The sequence below is a fragment of the Chelonia mydas genome, chromosome 1 (genome assembly GCF_015237465.2).
Source record: "Chelonia mydas isolate rCheMyd1 chromosome 1, rCheMyd1.pri.v2, whole genome shotgun sequence".
NCBI classification, from domain to species: domain Eukaryota; kingdom Metazoa; phylum Chordata; order Testudines; family Cheloniidae; genus Chelonia; species Chelonia mydas.
In genome coordinates this window covers 286817905-286827734 of record NC_057849.1, presented here as the reverse complement: position 1 = coordinate 286827734, position 9830 = coordinate 286817905, and the positions used below count along the sequence as shown (strand labels likewise).

Genomic DNA, 9830 nt, shown 5'->3' with positions numbered 1-9830 from the left:
TTCAAAGCGAGTTGTGTGCCTAATTTCCTTAGAAAATCTCCCCCTTATTTTTTTCTCACTATACCAAATAAGAATCTAAAAATATAATCGTGGCTTTCAAAAATCTTGTGGCCTAGCAAAGAAATGTTTCAACAGGACTGTTCTCTGCCAGTGTCTCATTTACTGATGGAAATGTCAGATTACCCATCCGTAAATCTGGTAATCTAATCAAGGCTATCCCAAAAAAACTAGTCAAGCAAATAAAATACACATTTTGTGCTAGTTAGACTAATGCTGCTCAACTCATGGCTCTTGAGCCAGATGCAGCCTTTCATAGCAAAGAAAACAGCTGTAGTCTTGGACCTGAATACAGCATCACACCACAGCCTAGTTCACTATAACAGGAAGTATACTAGAGAAAAACAATCTTAAAATGTACATTACTAGAATAAAATTAAATGTTCTAAGTGCCACCTAATGATTTAAAATGCTGAAGGTGAACACACAAATCTGATAAATACATTTAATGTATCAATCTACAGTTCTCCACTTGAGGTAAAAATCATTTAGTCTTGATGGGTGCTTTCCTGTAACTTGGGTGACAAAAAAGAGGTGTCCTTATTCTTTGCTCTGCTAAAGCAAGCATGATAAACTAAAGTAAATAACTTATATTAAAATTGTATTTGCATTCACTATCACATGAAGTTATTTTAATGGCTCATGTTTCTCAACAGTCAACTTGTACGAAGATCTTGTTATACTCTTGTTAATGTGGACCAGATTCTGATCACCTTGCACACATGGAGTAGCATCTTACTCTACAAGTAGTCCCATTGCACAACTTGTGCAATAATATGCTATCAGAATTTGACCATACATGAATTTAAAAAATCAAGTTACATTAAATTGTCTGACAATCATGAAATAAATGGGACTTGTGTGATAAGCATGTTGAGTCCATTAAAGTACGGTGAAAACATACATCTCATTCCGTTCCTATTTTTGACAAAAATACCCTATCAACAGATCTTTTAAAAATATTCCTCCTCAGTGAAACAGTTTATAGTGTGTTCCTACTAAGAAAACAATTGCATACGCTGCTGCACTTTTCCCTAAAGACTCATTCAGGGATTTGGTCACATAAATTGCAAATAGGGAGGCATTAGGTTCCACTACATCTACAGCAGGTGAATACTTATTACTTACATTTGTTGCCAATGTAATATAACTTGCTGCAGTGTTTGTTGATTTTTAAGACCTATACTAACATAACAGCAAGTCCCCTAGGACTTCATTAAAATTATGATAAAGCAAATTGAGAGTAGGAGATGTCCCAAATTTTTTCAGAGGTGGGACAGTTCAATTCTCTGTATGATTGATCAGCGTGGATCTACAAGAATCATGTTTTAAAAGTTATGCAATGCACAGTCCAGGAACACTGGAAAATATGCCCATCCCTAGAGGAAAGAAAGAGAGGATACGATGGTACTAAGCACTTGTCTACAGTTACAGCATTGCGGCTGCCCCGCTGTAGCACTTCGTGAAGACGCTACCTGTGCCAACAGGAGAACTTCTCCCATTGGCATAGGTACTCCATTTCCTCAGGAGGCAGTAGCTATGTTGATAACAGAAGTCTTCCCGTCAACATAGCACTATCTACACTGGAAGTTAGGTTAGCATAAATGCATTACTCAGGGGTGTAGATTTTCCACATACCATAACAACATAGTTATACTGACATGTTTGTAGTGTCCAGGCCAACGTAGCTTGATTAGGAGCTGTATTCAGGCCTTTCTTATGATATAGTGACTAATTCTAGCTGATGTAGTATAGTTTACTCCTAGTAGCAGGGCAGAATGACATACTGTTATTTTCAGTGAGACAGTTTAATGTAGGATGTATGCAATTTTCAAATTATGATTTTACATAGTTAACATTTCCCCAGTTTGAGCTTCTTAGCGTGAAAGGGGATTTGTGTCATACTTAAAGTACATAATGCAAAGTAGTTACCATGATCCAGGATGCTGCAGTAGCATATCCTATGTTGAGATTGAAGTTTATAAACAACTGTCACCCAATTGTTGATAACTCCAATTGGTCAATTACCAGTTTCCATTTTGTTTCAAAACAAACTTTCTATAAAGATAAATAGTTTTGTATGTTACACTTTAATCCTTAAATATTAGGTCATATGTCCCAGCATAAATGAGATTGAGCATAGGTTTAATCCAGATAAAATCAGGTGTATGACCATGCAGAGAAAGCACCCAGAACAAGTGAGTTGCAGTAAAACAGCATCAGTTGGAAGAAAGGCACTAATTGTAAATCAGACTAGTCACTGAGAATCTTTTGAAAGCCTGAGCTGCAAATAGCAGCTTTTTCCCCCTTTGTGCAGCGTGACCGTTGTCACTTATGCATTAGTTTACTGTGCTCTAGTCCATTCAGGTACTGTAGGCCAGAAATTCAGCACCCTGTAACACCAGTGCTGTCTCAGCTGTCTGATGTTTTCTGGCTGACATTAAAAGTGCAAGCATTTATCTTTAAAGGTCTAAGTAGTTTGGTCAAGGTCATGAGACCATTCCTTTCCTTCTGTACATGGAATCAATACAGACACTAGTGCTTTATCTGTAAAACAGAAAGTTGTAAGGTGTTCTTTGAGGGACTCTCAACTCCTAATTCTTTCTTCCCCACTTAGTCCATATTTGTGGACATTCCAGACATACTGGAAGACTTTTCTCCCCACAAGAGACAGCTGAAGGAAGAGACAGAAGGAATGTATGGGGTGGGAATAACTTTTGATTATATAAGTGGTGAGAAGCAGATGTGGGTGGCCGAGTATGTTTTAAATATTGAAAGTGTAGATATATTTTAGAACAAAAGAAATGGAACATTGGATAGGTTCAATATGCAAGTAAAATCAGTAGGAAAGGCTGTTAACTCCAGGGATGAGGGTCTGTTGAAAAGTATTATAAATTTTTGTAAGTTTTTATTGATGTGCACAATAAATGTTGACACTAAGGGCATATCTTCACTAGGAACGTGGCTGTGTAGTCGTGGCACCAGCAAGGGGCACTCCCAGCACTGGTGCACTTTACAGCACTGAAACTTGCAGCGCTATAAAGTGGCGGTGTAGACAAAGCCTAATAGTCATTAACCAAGTGCACAACAACGCAGGATTAAAATCCCTTAGACTGAAAAGCTCAAAGCAGCTTTAACTATGAACTACACATGCCTCTATATTCATACTTATGCAGTTTTCACATTAAGAAAAATTAAGATGCAAAACTGTTATAGAACTACAGCAACAAGCTTCTCAGTTGGAGTTTAAAACTTCTTCCCTCCCGTGGCTGTCCATGCAGTAGTAAGTGTTCTAAGTAGCATTTCCTCCAAAACTAGGTCTTGCAAATTAGAGTCAAAGAGCTTTCCAATAAGAATTTTATTGTAACACAGAGCAAACAGAATGTTCTTGCACTTAGAAGAATGTATTTGGTCTCTTGGTGGTGAAACGTGGTTTGTGCTGACGACGCAGAACTCTGTGTGGCAGAGGGAACTTGATTTTTGAATCCTGTAAGGGAGAAAGTGTTAGTTTTCATTTATATCGATCTTGCAATTATCTCAGGTCATACACACACTATGAAAAATAAGTCACAATAAGTGAATTAGAAAGTTCAACTTCTAACCTTCATATCTAATCTGTATTAGAGATCGGAGCAACAAGTATTTCCATGGATCAGGGTTACTAGAAGCTAGAAACAACTGAAGGCTCCTGTTTCTAAGCTCTTTGGGGAAGGGACTGTCTTTTTATTCTGTGTTTTTACAGCACCTCACACAATGAGGTCCTGGGTAATACAAATATAAGACATAACTACTAACACCTTTCTATACAGAGCTGACTTTTCCGCAAGTTAAGATAACTATATTGAAATAAGCCTGTTTCAGCGTAGCTGTAAGACTAGATGTACTTTTTGTATTTAAAACAGCTCACTCACAGCACGTGAGTACTGAAAGAAATCAAACTGATTTTGATCAGTAGTTTCACTCAACTAGTTCTAGCACTAAAGGACCCATGATTCCAAGTTACAACAGCATACATGCAAGTTTAACTCAATCCATCTCTGCTATATAAAATAATTGTTGGACTGCAATGCAACACTCTGTATTTTTAATCGGCATAGTACATCCTGTAAATTTAGTGCAAACTTCTAGGTAAGACAGATTTTGTCTCATCTTGTGTGTTACAATGAGCACCACCAACCACTGTTTTACTTTGTTTCACTTACATGGAACTGCTTGACTGCAGGTCTACGGCACTTGCTAGCAGCAATCTCCTCAACCTTCATGATCTGAATAGAGTGAGCACGAGCACGATGGCGGGCACCCATATCACGGTCTGTAACATCAGGGTGATGTTAACATTATCTCATTTACTTTAAACAACACAATTCACAATATATTTTTTTTATTTTTTCATCTCCACTGTGCAGTTTGAAATTGCTTACATGTAGCATGTTTTCTTAAACAGAGGTCCTTACTATGAAATTCATTATTCTTGCATATTATATTTAACAGCTGACTTGCATAGTATAATTGAAACTGCAGCTTGGTAATACATTTTTTCCTATACTTTCCCTACAGTTATTCTAGTCAGGAAGATTATTAACAGAGGAGCAACAGTCTCTACTGAAGCTTTTCATTAGAGGTCAAAGGTGCTGACACCTCCCCCATACACCAGAATTCTTCAAAAAAGGTACAATTCTGCATGTGTAGTCCACATTTTTTGTGCAAGAAGTTAGTGAATCAGGAGCTATACTTAAAATTATGGAATACTGGACAATGTAAGTTGGGTACAATAACTATTTCCATAGTTTCAAATGGCTGAGTTATTCTTTAAGTATAACAACCCCAAGTTTCTAGCTTTTTTAAAAAAGTCACTAACTTTAGCACTGTTCAAAGTCCTCGATTAATACAAGAAATATGCAAGGGATTGATAGACCTGAAGGTTCACGTTTGAAATAGATTCTCAAAGAAATCTGAAGCCATCTTTATACCTCAAAGCAAGGGCTCCAATTTTTGGTGCTCATCATGTATAAACCACATACACAACATTAAGTACAGTTTAACCTTTTTGTTCAGTAATTCTGTGGATACCAGGATCTCAAGTGCTAATTACCAGTTTCAAAAGATATTGCTATCTCACAATATTATTGTGCCTACTACAATGCTCTCAAAGGCAAAACACACATTTCCATATAAATCCTCAGCTTTCACGAGTTTACAACTCAGATGTAAGATGGGCATTCAAGGAATTCTGACCAAGCTCTCAACTTGCTTGAACCAGATTAGATATCTAAAATACTCATAGAATAGTAAACTGCTCTCAACTTGCTTGAACCAGATTAGATATCTAAAATACTCATAGAATAGTGAACTGCTGCGTTTAAAACTTAATTTGATAAAATGAGTTAAATTAACAGAGAATATGCAGAAAGTTTTATGTTGGACCTTCAGTTTCACTTTCAAAAGCACGTCAGCTCTTGAAAGGCGACAAGGTACATATGATATTTGCACACATGACAAGAACACTATTACTAAAAATAATATTCTTTGGGTTTGTGTGTGCAAAGTGTTTTAAACACAAATTAAAATGCACTAGTAATGTTATATTTAGAATGAAAAAAATATCACCCACTATAGTAACTGCACATGGAATCTGAGGTAGCCCCAGATATCTCAACACAACAGATCATTAGTCTATCAGATTTAATAATTTTATTAAGATGATGTTGAAGTAAAAAGAAAACGGTACAGAGTTTAAGCATAGAAGTTTCTGGATATCAGGGAATAAGGTACAGATTATCAAGGGGTGCGAAATTTGGTTTAGGAACGGGTGGCGTAAGGAATACATAATATGCAGTCTCCGACTGGGGGTAAAAGTTTAACGGGTCAAAAAAAGTACAGACATTGAGATATGGGGGTATGTTGTTCATATAATGGCTACGTTCATGTGTGGAGTATAATGAGTGGATACGATGATGAGGATGGATTTACCCTCATTTGGTGGGATTTAAATGTTAAATTGAGTTTATGGTTCCAGTTCATATGGTCCAATGGAAAAAGTCTCTCAGTCCTTTTCCCACAGTTGATGCACGATGTCGTACCGGCTCACACTTAAGGTCTACTTGTGACCCTTTGTAAACCGAGGCTATGAGGTCTTTTTGGCCAACACACCAATTATCTTCTATACAAAAGATTTCAGGCAATTCAGTTCCCGCAAAAATTCACTCGGTTACAAAACACAAAGGTATTTTCCACATGGCATGGATGATAAAGTCTTAATATGCTCCATATGGCCAAATGAAATATATCTGAATTTCCTCACTTTGGTGCTTGTAAGATTTCAACAAGAACATTAAAAAGTAATCAAGTCCAAAATACTATTAAGTGTTGTGCAAAAAAGAAGGGTGAGCCTTAGTGATTCTTCCAAAAGTATTTTACGAGGAACCAATAATTTTTATTTTTAACAATTTTTGAGCACTCAAGTATGATGCAAGAAATAACCTGAACTGGAAGAGCATCAAACTAGAACTTTACACAACTGTATAACCAAAACAGCTTCTTTAATTTTACTAAAAATTAAAAAAAAATTTTTTTTTTGCAGAAGCTAAGCATAAACCGTTTCAGAAGGGTATGTTCAAAAGAGGTTTAAGAGAATAAGAAATACTGATTGGGGGAAAGTCTCCAGCAATCACTACTAGTCAGGTGTTCAAATAGTTCCAACCATTTTAATTTGCTTTTCAAAGAATCTAGTTGTACTGTTATTTGAATGCAGTCACCACCTTCACCAAGGTTTTCCTATATATCTTTCTATTTCAATTTCTCAAATGCTGCATGAGATCTTACACATACCACTGTTAAAAGATTATTCTTTGTTCCAACAAATATTTACTTACAGCACTGTGTAACAGCACCAGCAGTTGTCAGGTCCCTGTATTCCCTGTACATGTTGTGGGTTCCACTACGAGAATCATAGCGTAGCCAGATACCAAAGTTTTTCACCCGCAAAGGGGACTTTTCAAATACCTGAGGTTATAAAAGTGAAGAAAGAACCAGAGATAAAAACATTACCTCACTGATGCACTGTGTATTGAATAATAAAACAGCAGCTTGGGAGAACGCCACATTAAACTTCTAGTTGAAGCATATTGCAGAATTCTATCATCTTGGGAGTTTTTTGTTTTTACACACAATCTTTTTTTTTTTTTGGTCATCGATCATGGTAAAGGGTAGTTGAGTAGATTTTTCTACCCAGGTAAGTAAGCAGCTTTCCAAAGGGAGGAGGACAGATTTTTCAGAAACTCAGAGTGATTTAGGAGTACAAGTCCGTGTTACTTTCAGCATGACTAGTGCTCCCTGGTCACTTTTGAAAACTATGCTTCAATTATCAGGTTAGCCCCAAAACTTAGATTTTATTTTAAAAAAAAAAATCAGATTAAATCTAATTGTTTCAGTTACTTTTTAAAATTCCAATTGAGGGAAGAGGAGTAAGAGTGAGTGTGCCAATGATGAAAATATGTTTTACAAAAAAAAATTTCATTTTAATATCATGGACTTTGCAACAGGGATGGTATAGAATTACAAAACAGATTAGAATTAGAAGGTTTAGACGAATCTCAAGTGACATATACCAAAGTAAACTAGGGAACGGTTTTACAATTATGATGTTGACCACTTAAAAATTAAACCTATCTTGAAAACAGACCTTAGAGCAAGTATTTTCTAAGCAGGAAATAAAATATTAGTTCTCTATTACTGTATTTTTTGGAGGTGGGGTAGGGACCAGCAGTAGCGTAGATTATGTCTAAGGATTATCTGTCATGATTTTGCAAGGCTGATCTAATGCATTTAGTTTTAAAATATTCATGGTTCCTAATTATTGTGGAAAGTAGAAGTTTGATTTTCAGGTACACAAAATGTGACAGGTGAAAAGTTTAATTTCACTGTCAGTGACATGATGAGCTCTTTTATAAATAATTCCATTCCAATATATAAAAACATCTAAAATCCCAGAAATTTCCAAGACTACTATTTTTTTTTTCTTTTTAAGACCATACCTGTCCACAGTACACAATTTCTCCAGAAGACTTTTTCATCTTCTTCAGCTGAGACACAAAGTACCAGAAACGGGACTTGGCAACAACATGATTAGGAGCAAAGATACGCATCCGATAGAGGGGTGGTGTCGGACATTTAGGAGTAGGAAGGCATCGCCCAACAACTTTGTACTCCCTCAGCTACAAACGAGAGAGAGAGAATGAAAAAACCCTCCAATGTTCAGAAGCAAAAGCAAGACAGTTTTAGCCCTACAGCGAGGCGCGAGATCACATAAGCAGTGATGTAGGAAGCCCACAGCTACTGCAGACAGCAATGCTGAGGGAAGCAGCTTACAACTGAGAGTCCCACGGACAATAAACACTATGGCCGAGTCCAGCTCTCCTACAGGTTCTCGCCAGGCCCTTCGCGTCCACGAGCGCTTCGGCTCCTCTTATTCCCCGCGGAGAGCATCACTCAGAAAGAGCAACGGCCTTCGGGCTTTGCGCGCTGTACAATGGGGTCAGAGCCTCTTGCGGCACTTGCTCTAACCAGAAAGCCGCGATTATGGGGCCTCGAGACCCGGCTGCCTAGGTCCTGGCCCGGCCAGGCCGTGCGCTCCCGCCAGGCCTCAGAGCATGGCCGCGGTCTGCGGGACCTGAAGGCGAGCGTCTGGGGCACACGCGGCCTGAGCAGAGACGAACCCAGGCCCGCCTCTCGTAACCCGGGGCCTGAGGCCGGCCCCAACGAAGGGGGCGCCTGCTGGCTGCGGCGCCGCTCTGCGCGGCCTCCCCAGCCTCACGTTCTTGGCGGCCGCCATGTTGGCCGCTCGCTCCCTGAGGAAAAGATGCGGCGAACCGGACGGGCAGGACCCGCCAGAACGGCCCGAGTACCAGTGACGAGCCTTCCCCACCCCCAAAGCCGGGCCGAGGCCGCCCAGCCGCAACCCGCTAGGCCCAGCGCGCCACGCTTACGGTGCCCGACGCCTTCATAGTGCTGCCTCGCTCGCTGCCACCCAGAAAAGGAAGGGACGCCTGCGCTCCAGCCTCACGTCACCCCCTCCGCAGGAAGGGACGCTCGCTTAATCATGCTAAACGCCTATTGGTTGCACGAAAGACTCCTACTGGACGTAGCATCAGTCAATCAAAGCTCAGACAAGCTTCTATTGGCCTCTTTGGCCTTCTGTTGGCCTCCCTGGGCTTCCCTGCTGGTGGCTGGAGCAATCCCTCCCTTGAGCTGCTGCAGGGGGCATGGCCAGCCTACCCTGGGCCTCCATAGGGAGAAGCAAGTACACCACCACCTATGGGTCCCTGCTACCAGGCTGGCTGACTGCTGCTGGCAGCTGCTGCTGTTGCTGCGTGGGAGCCTTTAGCTAACTGTTGTAAAGCGCTTTGGATAAGAGCCCTTGATTTTAAAAAAATGTAAAAAAACATTGGGGTGCAAGTTCTGGCCAGGAGCTAGGGTGAGGGAGGGGGCTCAGGGTTGAGGCAGGAGGTTGGGATGTGAAGCTCTTACCTGGGGCAGTTCCTGTTTGGTGTGAGGGGTGCAGGAGGGAATGGCGGGGGGGGGGGGGTACAGGAGCTCCCGCTTGGTGCTCAGGGTGGAGATGTGTGTGTGGGGGGGTTTGCAGGAGTCAGGGAATGGGGGGGCTGGGTAGGTGTGGGGGTGCAGGAGTCAGGGCTGGGGGTATGTGGTGGGGTGCAGGAGTCAGGGTGGGCAGAGGCCTGGGGGTGTGGGCTGGGGTCACAGAGGCAGTGGTGAGC

General features: G+C 40.4%; 1 protein-coding gene and 1 non-coding gene across 2 annotated transcripts; both read right to left on the bottom strand.

Moving 5' to 3' along the window:
• Positions 1-3400: 3400 nt before the first annotated feature.
• RPL18A (ribosomal protein L18a) lies at positions 3401-9256 on the bottom strand. The gene is made up of 5 exons (XM_007065702.4): positions 9042-9256; positions 8091-8270; positions 6930-7059; positions 4260-4369; positions 3401-3544 (listed from the first exon to the last, which is right to left on the bottom strand). The coding sequence occupies exons 1-5, from the start codon at positions 9057-9059 to the stop codon at positions 3452-3454; spliced, it is 531 nt and encodes a 176-aa protein (XP_007065764.1). The 5' UTR covers positions 9060-9256; the 3' UTR covers positions 3401-3451.
• On the bottom strand, positions 5471-5602 carry LOC114020814. Its single transcript, XR_003565565.1, has one exon. It is a non-coding gene; the product is annotated as a small nucleolar RNA SNORA68 (small nucleolar RNA).
• Positions 9257-9830: the final 574 nt, after the last annotated feature.